A 27,560-nucleotide genomic window follows, 5' to 3' on the forward strand; every position below is an offset into this window, starting at 1 on the left:
CGCCCCGCCCCGCCCCGCCAACGGCCGCACGGCGGGGCCGCCCCAGCGCCGGCACGGCGGGTGCGTCACTGCTGCGTCAGCGCGGGGGCGGGTCGGGGGCGGGCCGGGGGCAGCGCCTCTGCGGGGCCAGTTGCGAGGAGAGGCCGGCCGGCCGCCCAGGTCTGATGAAAGGCCCGCGGGGCTGGGGCTGGGCACGGTCGGGAGGAGGGAGCCGCCTCGCCTCGCAAGGGAGGGGAGTCGCGGTGCCCGGCGTTGCAACGGGAGGCGCTGGCAGCGCACCTCGCCCGTCCCCGTGTCCTTCAGCCGGGCAGTGCTGTGGCAGGTCCGCGGCCTCTGCCTTTGACAAGCGTTGCGGGTTTCAAGGCTCACAGTTCTCTCCTGTGTAGTAAAGCGTGTAAAAACAGCTGGGCTCGCTTTCAGTGCTGTAGTGCAGGTTCCTGCATACTGAGCTCTTGAGCGGGTACCCGGGTTTTATCACTCAGGAGAGGTCAGTCGGAGAGCACGAACCCTGCTCCGCCCTAGACGGGGAATCCACAGGCAGGAAGGGTGGAAGAATAAAACGTTATTGTAATCCACGCATTTCAGCTTTTTCAGAGGGAAAACATTAAAAAAAAAAAGCGCTCAGCAACGTCTTGTCCAATGAGCTCGGGTGCCCCCGGGCTCTGGCCCCGCCCTGTTGCCGCCCTCCCTGTCCCCTAGTGGAGAGCGGGTGCGGCGGCTGCACCTACTCCCCGCCCCGGCCCCGGCGTTCCCGGCTCCCATGGCGACTCCGCACAGGCGGGACTTCCTGCGGTCGTCCCGGATGAGGCGGGACCGGCCCGGGCCCGGCGGTAGGTGGGGGGCTGGCGGCGTGTCGGGGTTTGCGCCGGAGGGTCAAACGCGGTCCGGCACCGGCACCTGTGTGCTCCGCCCTTCTCGTGGTGTCCCAGCTGTCCCTCGGTGTCCGTCGAGGCTGAGGGGGCGGTGGCGGCAATGGCACCTCCCCCGTACTCCTGGGCTGAGGTGCCTCGCAGGGCGGCGAGGAGCTGTGTGTCCTGTCCTACCCCGTGGTGTTTTCAGTAATGGACGGATGGGGAAATAAAGGTGGGCGCCCCAAATTCCGCTCCCCACAGCAATGAGCCGACTGACTTTTTCCTCGTGTGTGGAAGGGTGGAGAAGGAAGGTTTGAAAGAGTCGGCATCTCTGGTGCTGACTGCGTTTGACAGCTCGCAGTGTCCATTTGCGTAGTTAGATCAAAGCGCTGGTCCGGCGTCGCGTTCTTCGCTGCAGTTTCCTCCCCACTGAGGCACAGAGAAATCTGCAAGGAGATGGTGAATAGGGAGGGGAGGCTCCCTCAAGGGCTTTCTTCTGAAGTCCGTCAAGCCTTTACTGTGTACGGCACAGCAGGTCTGGGCAAAACAATACCTCTCTCAGGTGTCGAACCTGCCACCTGCTGAACGCTTGAAGTCCGAGTCTTGTAGTTGGAGGGGCACTAAGGCTGTCTCCCTCATCCGCCTGGCTTCCTGCCGTGTCTGAATTTATAAGCTTCTATCCCCTCTCAGCTCTGTTCCCCATTGAAGATTGCAAACTGTTTAGTTTTTCCGTATTTGAAAGCATTTCATATTTGAAAGCATTTTTTCTAAGTTGCATTGGATCTGTTCTGAGATAATGGCCGCGGAAAGGGTATACATACTCTGCTCAAGCTGAAGGTTATGTGGATGTGCTCTGAACCTCCAGCTGTGTGGTTTTGACATTTCCAGGCAGCTTACAATGATTTTATTCTTTTGAAAGTTCTTTTTAACTGAGGAATTGATTTTCATTTGTGTTGTTCCTCTCCCTGAAATAAGCACATGTGATATTTGTCATTCGAATGAATGTCTTGAGTCCACATACCTTAGAGTTTCTGTGACAGGGAGCTGTTCTGCAGTCATGTTTCATACCAGGTCTGATGAACTAGTCACGGTCAAGTTTTAACTTCTCCTGTTACACATTCTGTAACTTCCTGAAATGTTCATCAGCTGTGGTTAAAAGCATAGATCTGGCATCATGCTTCTGTGTGAGTCTGCCTGTCTATACTGGGGGAATTGAAATCCCCTGGGTACTCTTTTTACCCACTGACGGATGCCAGACCCCCCTTCCCAAAGCCCTTCTGGGTAACTCCCACCAGATTATATACTGGGTAGACCGTTCTGTGGTGTGGAATATCCCTTTGGTCAGCTCGGGTCACCTGTCCCGGCTATGCTCCCTCCCAGTTTCTTTTGCATACTTCCTCACTGGCAGAGCATGAGACAAGAAAAAAGTCCTTGACTTAGGATAAACACAACTTAGCAAAAAGTCAAAATATCCGTGTGTTATCAACACCATTCTCATTCTAAATCCAAAACACAACACTGTAAGAGCATCTGAGAAGAAATTAACTCTACCCTAGCTGAAACCAGGACAATGGGACAGGATTTGGAGGTGGTAACACTTCCTTCATATTTCAAACAGTGATACAGTAGCCTTGGAAGGTATGACTTGGAAGGATGTGGCAGCAAGGAAACCAGTAACCTCGCTGTAAGTTGACTGCAAGTGCTAAATATGTTAATGAACATATTCTTCAATGTAATTAAGAGTAGTGTTGAGTGCAGTAAAATTGCATTACTAGAACAGAAGAATCAGAAACCTCGGCCTAGGTTGTGAGTACATCTTACGTTACATTTGTAAACTTAGAGAATATGATAAGAAGCACTATGAAAATATTTTGCTTATTTCCATTCCTTACCAGCAGATTTTATAAAGGAAGATGTCCTTTTTCCCTAAAATCTCCTTCCAGTGTGAAGTTGAAGAGTATCTCACCAAAGTGTTCAGAAATAACGAGGTATGTGACATGGATACTACTAATCATCAACAAATAATCAAATTTTTTGTGTAACTTTAAGACCTTACAATAAAGTAATTGTCCTCACATTAGAAAGAGTTTTTATTAAAACATATTTATATTTAAAATATAAAATTAATGTTTATGCCCATTGGCTCAAAAGAACATAAATACTTAAATTAAATTTAACACAAATCAGAGAATTCAGTTGATTCCACTGAAGAGAGATTACAGATAATTAACCACTTATTAACCACGTAATATTTACAAGACATACTCCTTTACCCCAGTATAGAACCAAAAATATGATAGACAATCCTTTAATTCCTAATGCCAAAGGATAAAATAATTACATTTTTGTATATCAATATGAAAGTTACTAATTCATAGTTTTGAATCTACCCTTCCATTTCCTTAGGACTGCTTTTTGTACAGTATCTCTATCACAGAGCAGTTACTTTTGATACTTACTGCAGACTATTTGAAATGATTTTGCTAATACAACTGTTTTTCCAATGAGTGCTTTTCAAGAAATTGATGAGGCTTCCAGTGGAATTAGACTTCCAGATACTGACATTTCTCACTATTGCACACCATACACCATATTCCTCCATTTCTATGGAATGTTTATTCAGTGGTGTCCTTTTGCACTGAGCAAGAGGCTGCTGTGTGAATCTCTTTAATATCAAATCTCTTCCTTTCAGCTTATCACTGCTTTAGGTGGACAGGAGGCAGAGAATAAATATCAATCTCTATTAAGTCGTCTGTCTCATCCACCAAGTTTTACAACTGTAAGAGTTAATACCCACTTGGCCTCAGTGAAACATGTGAAAAAATTGCTGTTTGAAGAGATCCAGAAGGTTTGTGCAATTTCTTTGTTACAACAGAAAGAATAATTCATCTTTTGCCTGATTATGAGAGCTTTTCATTACTGGAAACTACACCTTACCTTAATGCATGTCTGGTAGTATTAACATTATGCAATCATATCCATTTCCTGTCAGCATTAAATGTTAAATGAAAATTCACTGTCTAGCAGTATTCCTCATCTAACCCATCCAAGAAAGGCAATAATAGAGGGAAAAGGCAACCAACTTTTTTCACGTGGCAGATCCAAACCTTAGGATTGAGGTACTACTGTAGTAAATGCTGTCAAGGTGTCATAGGTCTATAGAGAAGATGGAAGATAAAAACTGTAGTTCAGTATGCTGTCTTCAGCATGTTTAGAACATTTTTTATTTAAGATTAAAGGAGAATGCCTGTATATCTCATTGCAGAAACTGTTTAGGAAAGTGAGAAAATCTGTATGTTTTAGAAACTGGAGACAAAGTGATGCTTTGCAGCTGCTGTATTTTATTTTTTTTTTTAACCTGTTTTTAATTTTTGTATAATTTTGTGGATTTTTACTTACCTTACTTAAACATTTATTTATATGATAATATATAAGCCATCATGTTTAAGAGGTTTATTATTTTGAAACTGTGTCCTAGATCTTCACTCTGTCTGAAAGGATCCAGTTCTTCTTTAAGTAAATTATTAATGCTAGTGGGTGTACAGGGAGCTTTTGCATGACAGGAGCCAAGATGTTTCTGTGATGCAGAGGCAGTTGACAGTTTTGTGCTGGCTGGAATGGTAATGAGCTATGCTAATTTTAGCTTGATTGTAGAAATCTGCAAGTGGGTATTGCAGTATGATATTTTGCTTCAAGGGAAAAGGCTTTGCTGAAAACTGACTTAAGACTGGCTTTTCACAAACTTTTTGTATTTTGAAGTGTGATTAGAAAAGGAAGCCACATAACACAGTTTTGAACAAAATTATGGTCATGGATTGTTTTCTTTTTTAAGGGAAAATACTTATTTATCAGAAGCAAACTGATTTATGGTTTGACGTGCTTTAAGGTTATAATTTAGAAGGCTCAGGAGAGAAGACATTTTTTTAAAATCCAGGAACCTTTATAAAATGGCAAGCTGTCATTTTTTTTTCAACTATCTTCACAACTCAGCTCTCAGTATCCAAAGTTAAGCTGACAAGAAAAATGAAAAGTAGTGCCAACCTGGCATGTTAAGTGAGACAGACAATACACGAGTAGAGTTAAACAGTGGTTTTAAACTGATAACATCAAAAAGATAACACAGATTAGACCCAAGCTTCTCTGGTGGTGTTGCTGTGTTCTGATGACAACTCGACTCAACCTTCTTCGAGAAAAAAGAAAAAGCCAGTGGTAGGGATATGAGTGTTGAAACACTTTCCCACTCCCTGAAATCAGTTCTCAGTCAATCCCTTTGTGGCCTTGTTATTTCTCAGTTTATTAAATGTTTAGACTGTTACACCAGTATTTTTAATATTGAATGTCCCCTTACACACTATTTCTCACTCAGTTTTATCTGTTTTCAATACCTTTGTTTTTTGTGCTCTACAGGTATAAATTATGAATGGAAAAATAGTTTTCAGTCTAATTAAGTATTTAAATATTAAGTTTATTAGCAGTGCCTAATAATTACGTCTTTTGTTAACGAAACAGCAGTTCAAAGGACTATGTGTTCCAGTTCTTGAGCACCCAGAACTCCAGGACATCCTGTTAATTCCTGTCATTGGACCCAGGTTTGAAATTTTCAGTCTTTCACCTTAAAATGTTTTAAGACATTTTACTTACAGATTTCTTGTTAAACAGTTGTGATAGCTAACTCACTACAACTGAAGCACAACTTCATTTATATTATGACCTTGTGGACCATCATATACTAATCAAGTCAGAGTTTTAGTTATTAAAAGATATAGGAAAACATAGAAGGAGTTTTGTGCTTATTTATGAGACTAATGTTTTATAGGAAAAATGTAACATGAGTGCATCCTCCTTGGAAAGCCAGGTAGGTGGCATACAGAAGAGCTGAACTTTTGCAGCGGAATATAGAACTATAGATAAATATGGGCAGGTTTTTTTTACACTGGAAGAAATCAAGTGGAATCAAGAAGTACTGAGAAGTTTTTAAACGCAAAAAAATTACTTTACAATCACCTGACCTAGAAAGGGATAGAGGATTATTTCTCCATCCCAGTACAATTTTTTTGTATTCCTGTGTTAGCTTCTGGCAGAATGTGCCATAATCCGCATTATTTTGAGGACTTTTCTTCTTGGCTCTTTCCTTTGACTTCTCTGGGACTAAAATAAATCTTTTACATGTAATACATGATATTTAAGTACTTTTTCTATTATATTCTGACAAAATCAGTATTTATGAACTAGAGTTTACTTGGGGAGTATTTGGCTTTTTTTCAGTATACTTTTTTTTTAACTGAACTACATTTTGTATTTCTAGGCGAGACTTAAAAAAACATCCATCTGAAGTAATTGTTGGAGCCCAGTGTGGATATGCAGTACTTCGAGGAGCACATGTTTATGTCCCTGGAATCGTATCTGCCTCAAGATGTAAGAGTTCTCTGAATACACCCAGTTAAGTTGTAAAGCCAACAGAAAAAGTGTCAGCCTTTGATGACAATTTCCAATAAATAGTGACATGAAATTTTTTTCTATTCACAGCTGAAATTAATCTTAGTTGTAATTTATGCTAATTACATTTTTAAGGTTTTTCTGGCTTTTTTTTCCTTCCTGAGATTTTCACTATTTTTCATTGTACTTGTAATGAATTAAATGTAATTATTTCTCACCTGGCCTGTTTTAAATTCCTTTTTCCATATGTAATTTCTACCTTAAGTATTAGTTCTCAAGGATTTCACTTTCTTGGTCGCATTTCAAAACCTTTTTAAAGAGCATTTTCAAAGTAAAACATGGCTTTTTAAGAATTTTTTTGAACTAAATACTGTAACTTTTAATATGGATGTTCAGTTGAATAAATTTACAGAAGTTAACTGCTTTCCAGTCTTGTAAAGAAAACCCAGAAAACACAGGATGCCACATCTGGATGGTGCCTGGATGTATCTTGATTATTCAATAGATACTGTTTCCAGATATGTTATTTCTTCATTCAGTCACAAAGCCACTTACCTTCATCATCTTGTCAGATTTTAAGTTACAGATCTATAAAAACCCTAATTTCCTTTTTTTTTAATCCATTGAAAATTCATTTGATACTATTTGTGTATGAGAGATCTAGTAAAAATCTTTTTTCATTGATGAGAAAAAGCTTCAATTTTAATGTCAGATTCTTAAGAAATGGAAATTATGTTTCAATGCCTGTGAGACAAGATTAAAAAAATCTACATATACATGCTTTGTGTTAAGCAGCCTATTTATTTTTTATTTAAAGGTCAAATTATCTTTATGTAAAACCAGTATAATTTTGGGTGATTCACCTTATTATTCTATTGTGATGAGATCTACTAATCATCATGGTTCTTATTATTAAACAAAGTGAGTCAGGAAAGCATTTACGTAGTCACTTCAATTCTCTTTCAGGAAAAAAAGACTTTAAGAAGTTTTGAGCATGTGCTTAAGTCCAATTCATTGAACAGAAATGTTTTTCAATCTAGGACTCAATAATGAAATAAGTATATTGCCTGAGCAGTTGTTGAAGCTGCTTATTTAGACAACGTAATAAATATTCAAATCCTGCTTTGAGTCAGCTAGTGATTTATCATAATTGCTGCATGTAATTATGCATGCAACATCAATTCAAAGAAAAGAAAAGATATTATAAAACTTCAGGAACACTTCAGGGGAATTGCAGATAAGAAAATAAAATTAAAGGGCATGCTACCCACTTGATGCCAAATATAATAAGGCTGTATTAAGCACAGATGGTCTAACTAGGGAAAAAAAATAGTACAGCAAGAACACATTTAATCACCGAACTTCCAAGCCAAATGAGGGTAAACTAGTGATTGGGGGACTTTGAGTTTAATTTAACTAATCAAACCCTAAGCTTTATGTTTATGGAATGCCAGAATAAGCTACAAAAAACTGAAGAACTATATACGGTACTAATGCATTTTGAAAGGACAATTGTCAGCAGAGAGTGAAATAAAATCATTTCTGTTTGATTACTGCAAAACATAATTGGCAGATATGCTGTAGGTTTTCGTTCAGTGAAGTTTGATCAGAGTGTGAGCTATCACATAATATTTTGTGTCACATTGTGTAAAAAGAAGCTATGCAAAAAAAAAATATTTCAGTGTCTACCCAACAAATAATACCATTTAAAATTTTCAGGGTATTTGTGCATAATCAGAAGGCCACTTGAAAATGGAAAAAAAAGGATTCCCAAGTGCAATTCAAAGAATTCCTGGGAAGCTGAACTGTCATTAATCTTACTTGTTATACCATCTGGTTCCTCCAGCTTGTCACTCATGTCAGAAATGTAATTCTGGAATATTGTTTATTGCTTTCAGAAGAGACCTTAACTTTTAACATTTTTCATCCAGTCAGTGCACAGACCTTGCTCACTCTTCTACAAAATCATCTAAACCATCCCCCTTTTCCATCTATTTTTGTTCTAACTCAACAAGTTTTTTAAAGTCTGAATGATTACACTTCTAGTGTTTGGTGCATATTTACATACTTCACTGATCTGGTAGGTTTTAATTGGAGATAAAAAACTCTCTAAGAGGATTATTGAGAACAGCAGTTGCCTTAGAGGGAAGAAAACCAGACTAGAACGAGAATATATAATCACTTGTATTAAAGCAATAGTTAGAGAAAAAGCAGCTGTAGCTATGTTCTACCTAGCTATTGAGAGGTCATTAGACAAATTTAGCATTACTGTCTTTGTTTAGTAAGTGTGAACTGGTCTTGTTTGATATACTCATGTGCTTGGAGCGCATGGAGAAGACTGCATCCTGAAGAGCGTGCTGAAAATTTATGGGTGACCCTGCTGTGATCAAATAAATAAAGTGCATATTTTGTAACCTCTTAGAAAACAAGGCCCACTATCTGACTTTGAGCTTGGTGTTTCTCAGTAGCTCCAGTCATCTGGTAGCCATCATTTACCACCTAACACTATAATGCTTTATATCGGTTAATCGTCTTTGATTACATGAAGAAAGTTTAAAGCTTGATAAGATACAGGAGTTGAAGTAAGTAGTCTACTGAAAATCCTAAATTATGTGGTCACTACTGTCTTGTTAAGTGTCATGTTGATCTCAGAGTTTCTGTTCTTCTATCTGCAGTTGTGAAAGCTGGAGATCTGGTCTCAGTGTATTCAGATATTGAAGGGAAGTGTAAAAGAGGAGCCAAAGAATTCAAAGGAGTCAAAGTTTTCCTTGGAAATGGGATTTCAGAACTGAGTCGCAGTGAAATCTTCAGTTCAAGTGGCCCACTGAAGTAAGTCCATTGTAACTTCAATCTACACCTACAAATTTGCAAAGGGAAGGAAGAAGCTGGGAAAAGATTTGAAATGTTCTGGACCCTATGTGAAAGCATAAGATGGCCTTGACTGAGACCTATATTGTATGTTGGGATTTCCAGTTGTTTTTGGGGAAGCGTTTAGTTTCGTAGTGGTATCCAGATACCAGTTTATATGAGTGGTAGGAGGAAATAAGTGGGAGCTTTTTCATAATTTGTGTACAGCATGTGACTTCAGCAATACAGAACAAACAGAACTGACAAATGTTCTCACTGTGGCAAAATTGCATTTTGGTGAATTATTCTGTGCCATTTCCCTGTTTGGATGGAACAGAAGTCAACCTTGCCAATTTCTCCATCTTTTAAAAATATCTGTGAGGGCCTTTGTTTTGGTGGGACAGGGGACAGAACATAAGGTTCTAGATATCTTAAAGAATTAATAGCATCTGCCAAGATAGTTATTTATTTCAAGATTACTTGCTTTTCTATTTTGTTGCTGAAGCATATGGTTTATTCCTCTCCTGTCATCTAAAACACATATAAAAAGTGAATCTGGTCTCTACAAGTTTGCTTTCTCATACCCTTCCTTCTCCATGTTGAACTATCCAGTACATATGCAAAATGATACTCATTCTTGTTGTCTTCAGTAATCTTTTGTTTTCAGGCTCAGACTTGCTTTTTCTTGGTTTTCTTTTTCTTGTTGTCAATTTCCTGATACATTTGTTTTAACAATTAAATCTGTGTCAGGATTTCATCCATATTTAAAACCTCGGGTTGCTTCTAAGTTCAGACCTTTGCTTTGCAGGCAAATCGATGTACCTGTAAGGCTTTTCATATAAGATTTCTGTAGTTATTTGACTGAAACCTCGGATAGTTTACAAAATGGAGGAAAATCTAAGTAGGAAATCATATGCCAGTGCCCTGGTGCATACATGGCTAGCCAAAAGCAGTTATGGATTGAAGCTAACATATTTAGAACTGTTTTTATGCATTTCTTTACAGTATCAAGGCTTGGATTAGATCTTGGTTTGTCCTGTGTAGAAAAACATAAATTTGCTTTATGCAATTTTACAGATGATTCCAACTTACAATGTAGTGCATTTTTTGTCATGGTTTACTCAACTTAATGATGTCATTTTTAAGAATATCAGATTACAGAAGTATGAAAGTATTTTTATGTCATTTATAAATTCTTTCATTTTTGTAAGATTGTTGTTTGAAGCTGCTATTTGTAAGCATAACAATTTTAATTGAATACTGTTAAAATTTATAAAACCGAGTAGTTGAAATTTTTTTTCATGTTTTTCAGGGGGCTGGGCGTAAGAATGATAGAGCCAGTCTACCTTAGTCCTTCATTTGACAATGTGCTCCCTAGTCATTTGTTTTTACAGGTATGTTTGTACAAAAATGAAAGTCTGTACTATTTACAGAATAATGAATATTGTCTTAGCACACACTAATTATGTATTCGTTGTGTATTTTAGCATCTAATTCAGTCTTTGGATTTAAGGAAAACAAAGCATTTGGAATGAAGTCAGTATCTATATGTAGGTGGTTTAATTATACTGTGTCTGAGATATGATAAGGGACTTCAAAGTGACTTAAGAGATATTTAAAAATTTAGAAATTCTTTTTGCACAGATACTCTGCATAGAACTATTAGTTTTTGGAATCTGCCTATGAACTTTAGTTCATATTAGTTTTTGGAATCCGCCTCTTTCAGGGTACATAATTCTGCAGACTATCAGGAAAATCTCCAAATATTAGGTTGGCCTTAAGCTGTTATTTAAGTGCTAAAGACAACTTTAAAAGGTTTTTATACCTTTGTGTTGAACTAAGAAGAGAATATTTCCATATTGTCTAAGATGCAATACTGCACACAATTATTGCACGTTATTTCTCTTCGGAGCACCTATTCTGTTTATACGATTAATAGTGCAGTTCAGCTTCTTGGTACTTTAGATCAGCAAGTTTAAACTTCTGCCTGTTGATCTTACTCTTCTTCAGTGTACTGCATCAGTATATTAATATACTAAATGTTCCAACAAACAGGTTCATATATTTGTAATAGAGAGAGCTGCTCTGTGTCTGAGACAGTATCAGCTTATTTTATTTTGACTTTTAGCACTGTAGTCATGAATTCTTAAACTTCAGTCATAGACACTCATATATAGCTTTAAATGAAAAACTAGCCACTGGAGACTTCTGACCTATACTGTCCTTTTTATATTATGCAAATAGTTAATTTTCTGTTAAAGAACTGAGAGCAATATCATAGGTATCTTCACTGCTGAATGAATTATTTTATTCAATGAGTTTGTCGTTCCTTAGTAAAGGAATCGATGCAGGGTATAAGGTTTGAATTCTCCTATATTTGTTTTTATGATAGAATTTACCTTCTGTGGTTGTGAGCCACATTTTAAACCCTCAACCAGGAGAGAAAGTTTTGGATATGTGTGCTGCGCCTGGAGGAAAAGCAACCCATCTTGCAACATTAATGCATGACCAGGTAAGGGAAGTCATTGGAAATTTTCCGTCTAAAGAAGAAAGTCTGACCATTGTTCATTTGTACAGCTCCCTTCACTTAGCTGTCAGAATGCACAGATAATTTACAACAGCAAACAATATTTTGACATTCTGCTTACCAGTATATTTTGCTACACATCAGAGTTACTGAAATGGGCACAGTCTTTATCAAATAGTCACCATCACATTTAAAACCTTATTTGCTGCAAATTGACTTGTTGAAATATGTTTAATTTCACTTTTAAATGCTATTAATTTACTTTTAATCAAAGAATTTGTAACATGCAAGGCAAACTTATGCAGGAATATGCTGAATTCATGAAACTGAGATACATGAAAATTGGGAGTTACTACTACGTGCAAAAGAAATGCACAACTCTGTACAAAAACATATTAAAAAGTTCCTAATCTGATTAACTTTCTTCTCAGTAAAAATTATCAATTATGCATACAGATATGAATCTTAGACTGAATTTCTAGTCTGAATTTGTCATTCTGTGGTAGAATGTCACAAATCCAAAACTATCTCATGAGAAAGTGACAAAAATGAGAAGCAACAAAACAATACATAGAGAAAGACAAAGGAAACTAGCACATAATCAAATAAGAATGTAGGAATAAAAATTTGCATATATTAAGTTGCTATATGCACAATGAAATACAGAAATGCAGGTTACTCTTTTCTAGCAGAGAGGGGAAAAGCACATAATGTTTCCTCTAAAAATTTTGTAAGGTGTTATTATTTTTGTTGGTATAGGGTTCACTAGAATATATCAGATCATTTAGAAGTCTTGCAGTTTCATTATGTGGTGCTTTGACAGTTGCCTGTGCATTAATGGGAAGTACAGTGTTTAATGATATGAATGTATTTAGAAAAGGCATGTATTCAGTTCTGTGGTGGTTTTATCTGTAGAAGTGTTTTCTTCCCTCAATATGGAACATTTGGAAAAGGCATTAGACAGTCATTAGACATTTATTAGATAAATATATAAAGCTTCCAGTAAAGAATTTTAGTGTGATAAATAAAGGAAGTCTGGAAATCACATATTTCTGTCATAGATTCATTTACATCTATAGTTTTTCCATCTGTGTACGTATCCTTAGTCACTTTACATATTTTGATTGTGCTTACCTCCAGTTGAAGTGGTAAAGAGTAAGAATACAGATAATGAATATTTATCTGGATTGATTTTCCTTTTTTGAGTATATAATTTTAATTTAATATATGGAAAGATAAAGACATTGAAAAAAGCACTGCTTTTTGGTTTTTAAGTTCCATTCACAGATTTTCTATACTGAATTTCTATAGATGGTATATTGAATTATTAGCATTTCAGAATATTTGAAACAATCTTACTTTTTTGTTTTATAATTGTAGAAATTGGTGTATTGTTTTAGATGAGATAATCAAGATGTAAAATTACTCTGTTAAGATCTTTTAAATAGGAATTTGGAATAGTTAAAATTTGAGAATTTATTATTATCTCTATCCTCCTTCAGACCACTGTTTTTTCCAGATGTCTTTTACATAGTTGTTCTGGCAGTGGGTGACATGGGTCACATGGGGAAGAAGTGTTGTCTGCCAGCTCATTCTTTTTTCTGAGTCTCTCAAGATGCAGCCAGAGAGTTTTGGCCAATGGCTCTCATGTCCAGGTGAGGCCGATGATGAGCAGTGTTCCTCACCAGTCCTTTTTGGCACCGGTGCTCTTTAGTATCTTTATCAATGACAGACAGTGAGATCAAGTGCATCCTCAGCAAATTGGCCAATGACACCAAGCTGAGAGGTGCAGTTGATACACCTGAGGGACAGGATGCCATCCAAAGGGAACTGGACTAGAGAAGTGGGCCCATGGGAGCCTCCTGAGATTCAGCTAGTCCAAGTGCAACCTCCTGCACCTGGGTCCAGGCGATCCCAGACAGGAAGGCTGAAAGAACTACTCACTGAAAGCAGTCCTGCTGAGTTGGGGGTGCTGGTGATAAGTAGCTGGACATGAGCTGGAAATGTGAACTTGCAGCCCAGAACCAACCATATCCTGGGCTGCATCAAAAGCAGCGGGGGCAGCAGGTGAAGGGAGGGGATTCTGCCCCTCTGCTCTGCTGTGATGAGACACCACCTAGAGTACTGTGTATGGTTCTGGGGTCCCAGCAGAGAAAAGAAGTGGACCTGCTAGAGTGGGTCCAGAGGAGGCCATGAAGGTGATCGGAGGGCTGGAGCAGCTCTGCTATGAAGACAGACTGAAAGAGTTGGAGCTGTTCAGCCTGGAGAAGAGAAGGCTTCATTGTGGCCTTCCAGTACTTAAAGAGGGCTTATAAAAAAGAAGAGTGATTTTTACATGAGAAACACAGATATTAGGAGGGAATTCTGTACTCAGAGGGTGGTGAGGCGCTGGAACAGGCTGTCCAGAGAAGCTGTGGATGCCCCATCCCTGGAAGTGTTCAAGGCCAGGTTGGATGGGACTCTGAGGAACCTGGTCTAATGGAAGGTGTCCCTGTCCATGGCAGGGGAAGTTGGAATGAGATGATCTTTTAAGGTCCCTTCGAGCACAAACCATTCTATGATTCTGTGATCTCCTTATATCCACAGTACTGCACATGTGCTGCAAATCCCATTATAGCAACAGACATAACTTTGAAGCACAGTCAGTTCTTAGTGGACATGTGCAATGGGTTGAATGGTGTTCGGGGAGAAGCAGTGGCACGTGGTTTGTGAGTGCTCCTGTAAGAGGTGATTTGGCTCACAGTACCTGAAGTCTGGACATCATTGATGCAACATATATCCTTTTGTACTTCTCAGTCGTAGACCTACATAATGGCTAACATGACATACAGACAACATCTACATTATTAGACATGTTACCCTTCCATAAGCCTTTAGAGAGCTTATGGAGTGGAGAAAAGTTGTCATGTTTCCTCAGCAGATTCTATTTTGCTATAGCAAGTCTAGTAGAGGGTTTTGGTCATTTTTTTGGGTTTTTTTAAATAGTATTATGGTTCTGGATTTTACTGATGCTGCTGTTTGCTTTCCTTTCTGTTTACAGGTTTGATGTAGCAGTTAGTGGTTTGTGTCTGTTTTAATTTATCTTGGGAGAGGGAAAGAAACATTTTGATTTCCATCCCCCCACCTCTAAATTTATTCTAGTATTTACACTATTTCCCAAAATAAATTGAGTGGCAACTACTGCAAGTATAACAGTATGTTATGAGTCTGAGCAAGTCAGAGGCAGGGCTGTGGGCCTCATTTCCTCAGGACTGACTTGTATGTTGTCATGTTTGTTACCATCTCCATGCAAATTTAAACCTGTTGACCTATTTTACCGTGTATTTGAGGTTTTTACCCTTTTCAAATGATTACATTTTTACTTTAGTGCCCAGTAAAACAGTTCAAAACAAACAAAAAAGAAAATAAACAAAAAAACCACTTGCCAAAGTCAGACATTATAGGGTCCCTTAGACTGACAGTACCGAGTCAGTGCCAGTCAGAAGGCACACAGCTTCAGACTAGTATCTGGACTAATGTGGGTATCATTGAGACTACGGGCAAACAAGGACTGTAGGAGTGTGGATTTAAGAATAAAATGATTCCGTAGGGAAAACTAAGCTTTATTCATTTCACTGCTCATGGCTGGGGGGGGGAAAGGAAATCAAAAAATGCACATCCATTTAATCCCTATGCTTTTGATGAAAACTTTGTTGTTTTTTTTTTCAGGGTGAAGTAATAGCCATGGACAAGATAGCTAACAAGGTCAAAAAAATCAAGCTGAACGCTGAATTGCTGCAATTGAATTGCATTAAGGCCTTTTGCTATGATGGAACAAAGGCTCTTTCAGTTGAGAAACGAGAGGATGAACAAGGTAAAATAAACAATTTGGCTTTTCGAAGAAAATAGGAATGTTTTGCACTAATAGTATTAAACCTGCCACAGGTCTACAAGTCCTTGAAATTTTGGCAGATTCCTAAGTTGTTTCAGCACTGTGAATGTGCTTTTATTTTCTACTCTTGTGATTATCAGCTTCTCTATGAAGCAAATACAAAAGTCAAATGATCTGTCCTTATCACAACCTAATATGCTCAAAGGAAATGCATTCCTTTCCCAGATAATATCAAAGAAAGAAGAAGCCTTAAAGCTTCTTTCATGATCCTATTTAACCCCTTACTCTCAATTGTCTGACCTAGTCTTAGAAAAAAGCTATTTGTGCAGACTTGCTTGGCTTTCCTGCCTCATAATCCTCATCAGTAAAACTGGGTTATTAATACCTAACTCCCAGGAGTGCTGCAAGGTTTAGTTCATGGATGTTTGTTCAGCTGTTCAGCGAAAAGTTATATAGAAGCCCGGTGTATTATTTTAAGTTCATTTCATTTGCTTTTCTGAAGTGCTGCAGTTATGATACTGGTTCTGTTCCCATGACAGAATGATTTAAACGGTATCTGCTGTCTTGATTATTTTTAGTTTGTTGTGTAAAGTATGCTGTTCTTTCTCACTCTATTTTATTTCAGTCAGTGGTTAGCCTAAGTAGGAATCAGATTGCATAATTCACCTTCTTTGTCCCTATGCCTTGCAGTTATTCCTGCTTTGGAGGAACAAAGATACTTTCTTAATAGTCTCTTTACGAACATTAAATATTGTAGGTGGTGTGTAGCAATTACACTGATGAACAAGAGCAAGATGTACCACCCAGAGATCCTGAAGTCTTTTTTGTACATCCCTGCAAGCAAGACATGACATATTTTGAACATTTTAGTAATGGATCAGAGGTAGATAAATCAGATAGACTCATTTTGTAGTGCAGGAACAAGCTAGTGAGCAGTAGTATGATAGTAGAAGTATGGGAGCAGTAGTACCTGGAGATACTGAGCTGGACAGCCTCTCTAGAACTGAGGAGGTAGAAACTTTTGGGCTGTTGAGCCAGTGGGGTTCAGATTAAAGCAGGCTCTGCGTGTAGAAGATACATATTCCCATATCATCCAAGTAGTAGTTAGAAATTGTTCTTGTCTTTTCAGTCCTTGTTTATTGAATTGTCCTGCCATGGAGACATCATGTCACACATTAGAACTTGTAATGGTTCATGTTATTATGAAGTGCTTTATTTTCTATGGATATGCATGCATCACAAGAAATAGTTATCATATTGACATTCCAATTATTATTATTTAAGGCAGTCGTAACAATTAACTACAGGTTTCTCTCAGTAAAGGTTTGTTTCAGTTATGAGCTAACTGTGGTTCATCACAGCCTATATGTACAACTCTGTACTCAACATCTCTGACCAATCATATTTCCACTTACTTGTTTGATTACTTTTACATATTACTTTCAAATTACTAAATTAAGTTTAAAAATTATTATTGCCTAAAGGGATAATTTCTGAGCTCACAAAACTTAAACTGTTTAGTTTTCTGGGAGATGAAAACTGCCACCAGCAGAGCTGAGACTTGTCTCTAGCTGAGACTGCTTTTGCAGACACTGTCTATACTACATTAATGTTTTACATCAAGGAAGCAGTAAAAGCTTGTCCTTTTCTGCAGCAAAGTCTCAAGGAAAGAAACACAAATTTTACATTACTATGTGCTTTTTACAGAAGGACCTCCATTCTCACCAGAATCATTTGATCGAATACTTCTTGATGCTCCATGTAGTGGGATGGGACAGAGACCAAACATGGCTTATTCTTCAACTTTAAAGGAAGTGACCTCTTACCAGCCACTACAGCGCAAGCTTTTCACTGTGGTATGTATTAAACACTGAGTAGATAAGCTAAATTGAACGTAAATGCTTCTGCAGCATAAAACTTCATACTGAAAAAATGGTGCCTTATTTTCCCTACTTTTTCAGCAGCTAAGAAGTGTAAGGGTCCAGTTAACCTCTGAGCTCCACCATATCTATTGCTAGGTGAAGTCAATTCATTGGAGCATGGGAAAGGTATATGTAATACATAGTAAATAAAAACCTTTGTGTTTTTTTAAATCCCTCAGTTCCATCACTTTTAGTTTATAATAATTGCTAGGGTCTAAGTCACAGAGAAAGTTTCTTAGGAACCTGCTGAGGAGTGTGCTTGGGCTGATGCTGAAAGATAAAATTTAATGCAACTTGTCTAAATCTGAATGACACCTCCTTTTTTTATAAAACCTCCATTATTCTTTATTGGACATAGGCAGGAATATGGTTATCAAAGATGAGGAAAAGGCTGAGGTATTTAACACCTTCTTTACCTCAATTTTCAACAGTAAGGGTTGTCCTGAGGACAGCTGGCTTCTGTAGCGTAGACAGAGCTAAGAAGCTGAATAGCTCCCCTGTAATCCAGAAGGAAACAGTTAGTGACCTGCTGAGCCACTTGGATCCCCACAAGTCTATGGGACCAGATGGGATCCACCCAAGGGTGATGAGGGAGCTGGCAGAAGAGCTCGCCAAGCCACTCTCCGTCATTTACCAGCAGTCCTGGCTCACTGGGGAGGTCCCAGATGAATGGAAGTTGGAGAATGTCACGCCCATCCACAGAAAGGGCCAGAAGGAGGACCCAGGAAACTACAGGCCCATCAGCCTGATCTCAGTGCCTGGCAAGGTTATGGAGCAGATCATCCTAAGTTCAATCACACAGCACCTACAAGATGGACATTGGATCAGACCCAGCCAGCATGGATTTAGGAAGGGCAGGTCCTGTCTGACCCATGGGATCTCCTTTTATGATCAGGTGACCTGCCTGGTGGATGAGGGGAAGGCTGTGGATGTGGTCGATCTGGACTTCAGCAAAGCCTTTGACACTGTCTCCTACAGCATTCTCCTGAAAAAGCTGGCAGCCCAGCTTGGACAGGGGCACTCTCTGATGGGTTAGGAACTGGCTGAAGGGCCGGGCCCAGAGCGTGGTGGTGAACGGTGCTGCATCCAGTTGGTGGCTGGTCACTAGTGGTGTCCCCCAGGGATCAGTGTTGGGCCCAGTTCTATTTAATACCTTTACTGATGATTTAGATGAGAGGATTGAGTCCACCATCAGCAAATTTGCAGATGACACTAAGCTGGGGGGGAGTGTCAATCAGCTGGAAGTCAGGAGGGCTCTGCAGAGGGACCTGGACAGACTGGAGAGTTGGGCTGGTTCCAACGGGATGAGGTTCAACAAGGCCAAGTGCCGGGTCCTGCACTTTGGCCACAACAACCCCCTGCAGCACTACAGGCTGGCACAGAGTGGCTGGAGAGCAGCCAGGCAGAAAAGGACCTGGGAGTTTGGATTGACAGGAGGCTGAACATGAGCCAGCAGTGTGCCCAGGTGGCCAAGAAGGCCAATGGCATCCTGGCCTGGATCAGGAACAGTGTGGCAAACAGGTCCAGGGAAGTGATTCTTCCCCTGTACTCAGCACTGGTGAGGCTACACCTCAAGTACTGTGTCCAGTTCTGGGCCCCTCAGTTCAGGAAGGATATTGAGGTGCTGGAGCAGGTCCAGAGAAGAGCAAGGAGGCTGGTGAAGGGACTGGAGCACAAGTCCTATGAGGAGAGGCTGAGGGAGCTGGAGTTGTTCAGTGTGGAGGAGGCTCAGGAGAGACCTCATCACTCTCTACAACTCCCTGAAAGGAGGTTGTAGCCAGGTGGGGGTTGGTCTCTTTTCCCAGGCAGGTATCAGTAAGACAAGAGGTCTTGGTCTTAAGCCAGGGGAGGTTTAGGTTAGATATTAGGAAGAAATTCTTTTACAGAGAGGGTAATCAGGCATTGGAATGGGCTGCCCAGGGAAGTGGTGGATTCTCCGTCCCTGGCGGTTTTTCAGATGAGACTGGATGTGGCACTTAGTGCCATGGTCTAGTAATCATGGTGGTAGTGGAACAAGGGTTGGACTTGATGATCTTGGAGGTCCCTTCCAACCCTTCTATGATTCTATGATTCTGTGACACATATTCAAAGTGAACGACAGCTTGAAAAGCAGCATAGATATAGCTTCCATGCCAAATATGTGGAAACAGTTGACATCTAATATAACTGATAAAAGTATTGTGTATCCATGGTTGACAGCAGGTGGTGAAAACAGACCTACTAATCTGTCTGGGATATGCAGAGCTGTATAAATAACAACTCTTACAAGGTGAATCATCTCAATGGCATTAATAAACTGCATGAGCTATAATGCCTGTTTAGAAAGAAGAACCTTTCTAATCCGTGGGATCCTTTACTGTATTCCCTGAGAAGAATTAGTATCCTAATGCCTCTTTTAGAGAGATTTGAGTTTAATTAAGTGCTAAGTTTTAATATTATAGCTTAACGGATTCTTGCTTCATGTTGCTTAATATGAAAGTTTTTACATTTAAAAATAAGCTGTACTATTGATTATTCTCCTTGCAGGCAGTGAAGTTGCTGAAGCCAGGAGGTGTTTTAGTATACAGTACATGTACGATTACACTTTCTGAAAATGAAGAGCAAGTTGCTTGGGCCCTGAAAAGATTTCCATGCCTCCAGCTTCATCCACAGGTAATAGTATTTTTAGGGTACTTCACGCAATCTAATGAGCTTGTTTTGGAACTGTAAAGTTATACACTATATTTACTATCAATAAATCTCTTTTTCACTGTGGACAGTTTTAACTGCTGTGGATAAAAATAACGTGAGGATTTCAGCTTTTTTAAAATCTAATTTTGTGCTTAATTGAGCTTCGTTTAGGGATCATTAAGTAGTTTCCCACTGTGTATTGTGGTTATTTTGATTTGTGCAACAGTCTTTTAAAACACAACAGGGATGAAAGATAGTTCAGACAGATTGTCTTGCAATTGTTCTTTAATGCATATATTTTATTCTCTTCTTTTGCACATTGATAGGAAAGGTGAAAATTATTTTATTAATGCCATTGAAGTCGTGACAACATACATAAAGGATGGGACATAAGTGAAAATAAACTTGTGTTTTGAAGAAGGAGGATTTTATATGTATGGGTGCTATTTTTGCTTTATTTAAAGGAATGAGGGAACAAATTTATTTCAGGCTAGAATTTTTTATCTATACCACATACTCTGTACAGTTAAAAAATATCTGTTACCTTTATTAGTACTTTGAGGGAGTCTGTCCCTCCCACTGTATGCATCCCTCTTCCTCTGATGATGTGATGAGCTGGGTGGGGTAGTTGTTTATCGTCATGGCTTTAAGGAAAAATCTACCTCCAATCCCTGTTTAGCTTACTTATACATTCTGTGATGACTTGTACCTGTCTTAAGAAGTTTAGATGAACCTTTTAACTGAAATTAACAAAATACATACAACAGGTATACAATAAGAAATTATATGAAGACTGGTAAAGATTTAACAGAATTGAAGCTCTTCAACAATTTGTTTGTTCTGTTCTTCTGTCTGCTTTCTCCCCATCCATTTACTAGGAATTTTTCAGTTCCAGCCATTTCAACTAAGATTATACATTTTACCTAACAATATAAAAAAATTCTCCCTGATAGAATTACAAAGTGAAACACAAGCCCTATTAACTCAAATGCAAGATTAATTCTGGTTTAATAGACTTTCTCTCACCTGTAATATCAGTCTTAAATAAAGCACTGTTCTTCACACACAAACGCCATAAGAATAAATTTTTTGTGAATAGTATATTTTAAATTAAATGACACTGAATTGTTTACCCATAGATAGTTTCTAGTACCTTATAACAAGTTCTCCAATAGTGTAAAGTAAGGTGATATTTTCCAATGAACAGGAACCTGGAGTCTAAGGTCTACTTACCTCATGTTCCTTTATGTATTTATTTCCTATGTTCTTTAGTCACTTATTGGACACCTCCTTTTATGCCCAGTCCATTGTTTCCCCATTTCTCAGTTTGGCAACAGATCCTGGAATCATGTTGGGTAAGATGAGTAAGGAAAGGAGATGGAGCCATAGGTGTCGTTCTCATAGGTGGAAGTTACCACGTTGCAGCTGATCCTTTGTGCAGACTTACTTCCTCTTAGGCATTACACAGGAGATACTGTAGATCAGCTTAAATGCAGTAACTTAACTGGAAGGAAAAATGAAAAGGTATACGAAAACACTGGTCTTTCTTTGAGCAAGTTCCTTGAACCTGTGCAGTACTGTTTTTCATAGATTTCTACCTTTCCATCCTTCTACTGCATTACTTCAAGTTGCTACCCTTGTCTCCCTTTGTATGTTATTTTTCTCTCAATTTGCAATAGACACCTCTTTTTGTCTTTTACCTGGAAAACATTGAAATCTGTTGAGGGGAAGGAAAAGAAGAATCAGGCTGCAACCTTTTGGCTGTCCAGCTTTACTGCACACAATATGTGGTTAAGCAGCTAACTCACATCATGTGCTGACTGGGTGAGATCATGTGTTTGCAAAGTGTGATGACTGACAAAATGCTCTGCTGCAGGCTGCATTATAGACTACATTAGACTAGATTGACAAAGGAGATCTACTTTTGATATTGCAGTGCCAGCTTTTGTACATTTTTTCTATTCCTTAATGAATGCATTGAAAGCAAATCCAGCTAAGAATTAGATTTCTTCCAGGAGTGTATTAAATAAAAAACAGTCAAGGCTACTCAAAAGAAACACTGAGAAAAGGGCTGTGATTTTAAGCCCTTCTCCTCTCCAGAATTTTGATGCCAAATGTCATCTCCTGAATTCAGATACCTAAGCGTTGCTTTCTTTTTTTATCTGCCTCATAGACATACACATGTAACAGTAGTCCCATTTATCTATTAGTCTTATTACATGACATATAAAAAATCTGAAGTTCAGATTTTTCTGCTGCATCGTTTGCCAGAATGATGCTTCCTCAGGCAATAAAGTATTCTGGACTGGGGCTTTCAATCTCTGCAGTTCAAGTTTTCAATGTGAAGAATCCAGGTATTTCTACTACTGTTACTGAGTATATTAGTAATGGGCTAAGGAATGACTATTTTTTACTTAACTAATAGCTATTAGTCAGTACACAGCTATTAGTCAGTACACAGAAATGCTGCATCATTTAAAAGTGGCAACCTAAAACCTTTGGACCAGCTGTCTGGTGATAACAGCTTTCTTGTGATGTTTCAGTCCTTTGAGTAATGAATTGATTTAGACCTGTGTACTCATCATCAACAAGTGCTCTAAGCAACGGGTTGAAGTGGGTGAGGGGCACCACCACCTCCTCAAAGTACTCTGAACCTTGTATATATGTTTGTATAATATTGGCCAGATGAAGGCAAGAAAAGAAGGCCACATTACTTCTGAATCCCACCTGGTGTAAATGATACAAACCTAGCTTTTCCACATTACCAGTTAAGTATTCTGCATATACTCAGCAGAATACATATAAGGCCTTTAAGAATTTTACAGATGCAATAATTTGCTTTTCTTTGTTACTTGAACAGGAACCTCACATTGGTGGAGAAGGCATGAAGGGAGCTGGACTGAGACTTGATCAGTTGAAGCTGTTGCAGAGGTTTGATCCAGCTGCTGTGACATTGCAAGGAATGGATATTAATTCTTTGCAAGATTCCAGAGAAGATGATCTGATCTCATTGGCAAATAAGGACTGTATAGGATTTTTCATTGCAAAATTTATTAAATCGAAGAGTAAATAAGGATCCGGGAATGCAACCTGAAAAAATACCTCAGTGAGTCTAAGAACAGTTCAGACGTGAAGTGCGTTTCTTCCTGCTGCAATGTTACCAAGCCAACGGACTGACGGCAGGGTTGCTATGGCAGCAGTAAAATCTGCCAGCTGTTCTGATGGGAAAAAGCCACAGGTTGCAGCAAGAAAGTCATGGCTGGGGGAAGGGTAGTATCATTTTTAAGTCTTCCTTCGCTTTTGTATTTACAGCAGGTCAGTGCCTGAATGACAAGTATGTTCACTCATACTGGTGTTGCTTATCTGGTGCAGCAAGCATAGGAAGGGGATGTAAACTACTTTATGAAATGAAAACATAAATAAAATAAATGGGAGCTATTATAATGAATTTTTGAAAAGGAAGTTTCTGTGGAGGTTTACTGATAGTTAATGTTTCATTAAATAGTGCTTCACAAAACACTGTAACATGTTACAAAGAACTGTTTTATAAATTGATACTTAGAACCTCATTTCTCTTTTATTTTAATACAAGCAAGATTCTCTGTACACATAGTATATACACAAAATACGATTAGGCTTTGTAGCATGTCTTTTATAGCAGCATGAATATATTAAACCATCTCACTCTGGGAATGTAAATAAATATTGTTTCAACATCAAACTTCCCATGCATAAACTGTATTGGTTCTGAAATAGGCTACTGGACTGGCTGACAAGTGACAATTTTAAAATCAAACATTTGCAACAGAAGGGGCTACAGTTGTGATTAATATATTAAAAGACAGAAAACAATGCATAATACCATCTGAAATGTTGCAAATCACCTTTCAAAGAACTAAGAATATTAACTCTTTATTGGTTAGAAAGCATCACCAGCTAAAATCATGTGAAAATTGAAAATGGAGAAGCATGCTAATGAGAACTGCCTTAATACATTGCTCAAAGATTTAATAACCTAAATTTCTTAAAGATGTTAGCTGTATTTGAAAATTCTGCTTCAGTTCCAGTTTGAACAGGATTCTCTTTTCTCAGACCTGCTGGAACTGACAATAGCACTAAAATTAGAAGGAAAGGTAAGTACAATTCAAAAACGTAAACTGACATCTGTGTGTGTTTGTTTCTTTCCTCTCTCTCATCAATTTCCAGTTTTAAAAAACATTATCTGAAAAATGTCTGTCTTTTCACACATAACTATTTGTTGGATTAAAAAGAGCGACAGTTCTTTTATCATTTGTCTTTCTGCTGTCAGAAGTGCATTTGTATTTGCTTGCAATCAAAACAATCTATAGATTTGTTTCTCAGTAGTCTGGTTGTTTACTTATATTTTCTATAAATGTTTTGGTACCATATGTTTTCTACTCTTCTAAAATAAAAAACAAATGTCTCCTGTTCTGCCAAGGTTGATTAGTACATCCTCTGTAAGTCCTATCCTAGAAGGATAGGAGGATGGAATTCTTGTGTACTACTCTGCTTTTGTTGGTCACTCCTTGCCATTAAACACAACATATCTAAAGAAGATTTAAAGTAATTTTGTTTCATCAGTAGTAGGTGAGATATCCTATGTAGAATCATGAAAGCTTGTACTATAAATTACGGTCTTTTTAGTCTAAATATGGCTAAAATAATTACCTGGTAACAAATTGTTAGTATGTGTTGAAATCTTTAACTCAGTGCTAGTAAAAAAGCATTTTCTTTTTTGCAGAATATATAAATTTTGTAAACATTAATCAGCACACATAGACTATATACTGAAGTTTGTATATTTATATAAAGTAAGGAACTTTACCTCCAGTTTCAGTAGCAGGATTTGTGCAATGCAGAATTTGAAGGAATTAAGATTGCTGAATTTTTAGTGGAAGATTTGTTGAGACTTTCCCAGATTTCTTTAGTTTTGGATGATAAACAGGCTTTTCCAGAAGGTGACCTCACTTGATTTTATATGAGAAATTTCTTGGGGGTGAGGAGTGCGAAGAAAAAGTAGCTAACTTCTGTTTGATTCCAGTGTAATTGCAGACCAGACTTCAGCTGAAAAAAATTACTGATAGATGAACTTTAACTAGTAGGTTTGTTTCTGCAAAAGTCAACTGCTAGACTTAAAAGAGCATTCAGCATATTAAAGGAATAAGCCTCAGCTCTTTCCACGAGGCTGCTTTCCTTGTTGTAGTTGGGGAGAGACTTCGTCATGCAGTTCAGAACAGAAAGTCAGTTGAGATGCTCCAAATCACACCTTGAAGGAGCCAGCATCCTTTCTCTGACTACAGGTTTGGCTAATTTAGATGACTAAAGTTCGATGGATGCCCTTCTTTTTTTTTTTTCTCCTTTTCCAATCTTACTGTGACTTTAACTAGAAGTGTAGGAATGCTTTCTCATTGACACATTTCTGATGTATAGTGTATATATGTTTTAAATACATAATAGGATTAGTTTCCTATAAGAATCTTTACACTCTGAATAATTATACTTCAGTGATTGGTGCTGAAGCACAGCTGAATATATATATATATATATATGTGCTTATATATACCATATGAGATATTTATATAATAAATTTAAAAAGTTATTGTTCTTGTCATTGTAATGAAAGATTAATCCTACAAAATAGATTAGGCATGCAATCAGATCCTGTCTGTAAGAAAGTCTGAAAAGTAGTTTTCTCTATCTGCAGAAAGAGTGATTAGTAATAGTGCCAAATCTAAATATTCATCTTGGTCAATATAAAGATACTAAAATAGGCAGCCTCATATATTATGAAATTATTATACAGCTTTTTCCTGTTTCAGTGTTATGGAATGCACCATTTTTTGGATCACAGGATTTCATATGTTTTTTAAGGTAAGGGGAGTATTTTAGTAAAAAATAGGCTGGTGATGGTGATCAACAAAAAATTACTTTGGAGTGGGTAGTTTAAACTATAAAGAACCTTCTTTTTATGTTTGATTGTTCATGACTAAAAAGTTTATGAACAAATCCAATTTTGTACTGCATGATAGCATGATAGATAAAAGTGGCAAGAATAAAGTAAGAAATGAGAACATGGATGAGTTAAAAGAACCAGCTTAATCTCTATTATATCTGATATAAATCTTTTTTGAGTTTGCGTAGGAACACATTTCTAGGGCGGTAAGTTATAAAAAAAAACTGTCTATAAAACTACTGTAAGCTCATATGTAACAGTTTGTTATATAAAAGTGGGGAAATAAATTACAGACAAATTGCCAAGCAATAAATTTGATTGAATCACATTTGATTAAAAACATTCACAGTAAAAATGGCATCTGTATTTTACAGATGATAGAAGAACTAAAATTTTGGTGAAAGATCTGCAATAAAGTAATAAATATAAGTAAATGTACACCAGAAATGTTATATTACACTCTGAAAAATAATTTCTCTGTTTTCCTTTAGACTGTATAATCAAGTTTTTTGCAATGTGCTTGATTTTCATGGATGGAGAAGAATTTAAGTCAAAAACATTTGGGAAATAGCTTTCAGCCTGATGTGTTAAAGCAATCAGAGGTCAAACATAACCACAAACCAAAATAAATCTTGAAGAGTCTTTAGTAACTAACAAACACAGGAGGTGGTTTACACCAATTTTTTTACTTTGAACAGACATTGATTAAAAGCAGTCAGACCACTCCCTTCATTCCAGCTGAGGGAATCATAGTGGACCCCATTAAAACCTTTGCAGGTGTCACAGAACGTGAGCATAACTTTACAACAGAGCTTAAAAATTATATTTACTAACAAAATCATAAAAGACAGGAAGTATTAAGGGGCAGGGTATTAGACCTGGGCAGGAACTGCATGCATAGGAAGAGTAACCAGGTATGCAGGGAGAAGTAAGAATGGGTCTTTACTTTTATTCAGGGTTTAGTGAGTGGAATTCTATTTCCTTATCCTCCATTTATAATAAGGGCTATAGGTTTAAGAGTTTACAGATTTCTGTGAAGAGAAATGCTCCACTGAAACTCTCTGTGGCTTTAAAACTGATCTTCATTAAATAGGTCCAAAGCCTTAATTTTATACATTGAGAAGCAAAAGTTACAGAACTCTCTTCAAATTCTGAACTCCGGATGCCAGACACAGAATATGAATTCATGAGCATTCTAGAAGAATTCTTTAAATTCTAGGCAATAATTTATGGATTGATTTAATAAAAATAGTTACTTTCAGCTCTTAACTCCTACTGATGCTGCCTCTGTGCACAAAACTCTCATTCTTCCCCACTGTCCTGTCCTTTAGCTGGTCTGGAGACTGTTACTGTCACCTCCTTCCAGTCCCTCCTCAAGAATTCTTTCTTCCATGATGTCTGTGTGACACTAAACAACTGGTAAAAATAGACTCAGGCTACTCAGCACTGATGTATATTCATT

General features: G+C 38.1%; 1 protein-coding gene across 9 annotated transcripts; it reads left to right on the forward strand.

Annotated features, from left to right (window-relative positions):
* Positions 1 to 188: 188 nt before the first annotated feature.
* On the forward strand, positions 189 to 27,536 carry NSUN6 (NOP2/Sun RNA methyltransferase 6). Of its 9 annotated transcripts, XM_039388502.1 has the most exons (13): positions 189 to 830; positions 2,750 to 2,839; positions 3,544 to 3,699; positions 5,361 to 5,440; positions 6,157 to 6,266; positions 8,963 to 9,116; positions 10,447 to 10,528; positions 11,527 to 11,646; positions 15,370 to 15,514; positions 17,240 to 17,388; positions 19,981 to 20,106; positions 22,985 to 23,189; positions 27,430 to 27,536. In XM_039388502.1, exons 2-13 carry the CDS (start codon positions 2,765 to 2,767, stop codon positions 27,519 to 27,521), a joined length of 1,494 nt encoding a protein of 497 aa, XP_039244436.1. In that variant the 5' UTR covers positions 189 to 830; positions 2,750 to 2,764; the 3' UTR covers positions 27,522 to 27,536. The 9 variants fall into 9 exon arrangements, with proteins under 9 accessions (XP_039244436.1, XP_027576313.1, XP_027576310.1 ...); XM_027720512.2 differs by lacking the exon at positions 27,430 to 27,536 and having other exon boundaries at positions 5,364 to 5,440; positions 8,960 to 9,116; positions 22,985 to 23,489; XM_027720509.2 differs by lacking the exon at positions 27,430 to 27,536 and having other exon boundaries at positions 192 to 830; positions 8,960 to 9,116; positions 22,985 to 24,702.
* Positions 27,537 to 27,560: the final 24 nt, after the last annotated feature.

This window comes from Pipra filicauda, unplaced genomic scaffold (assembly GCF_003945595.2).
Source record: "Pipra filicauda isolate LSUMZ 115617 unplaced genomic scaffold, ASM394559v2 scaffold65_size3143899_pilon, whole genome shotgun sequence".
In the NCBI taxonomy this organism is placed as follows: Eukaryota; Metazoa; Chordata; class Aves; order Passeriformes; family Pipridae; genus Pipra; species Pipra filicauda.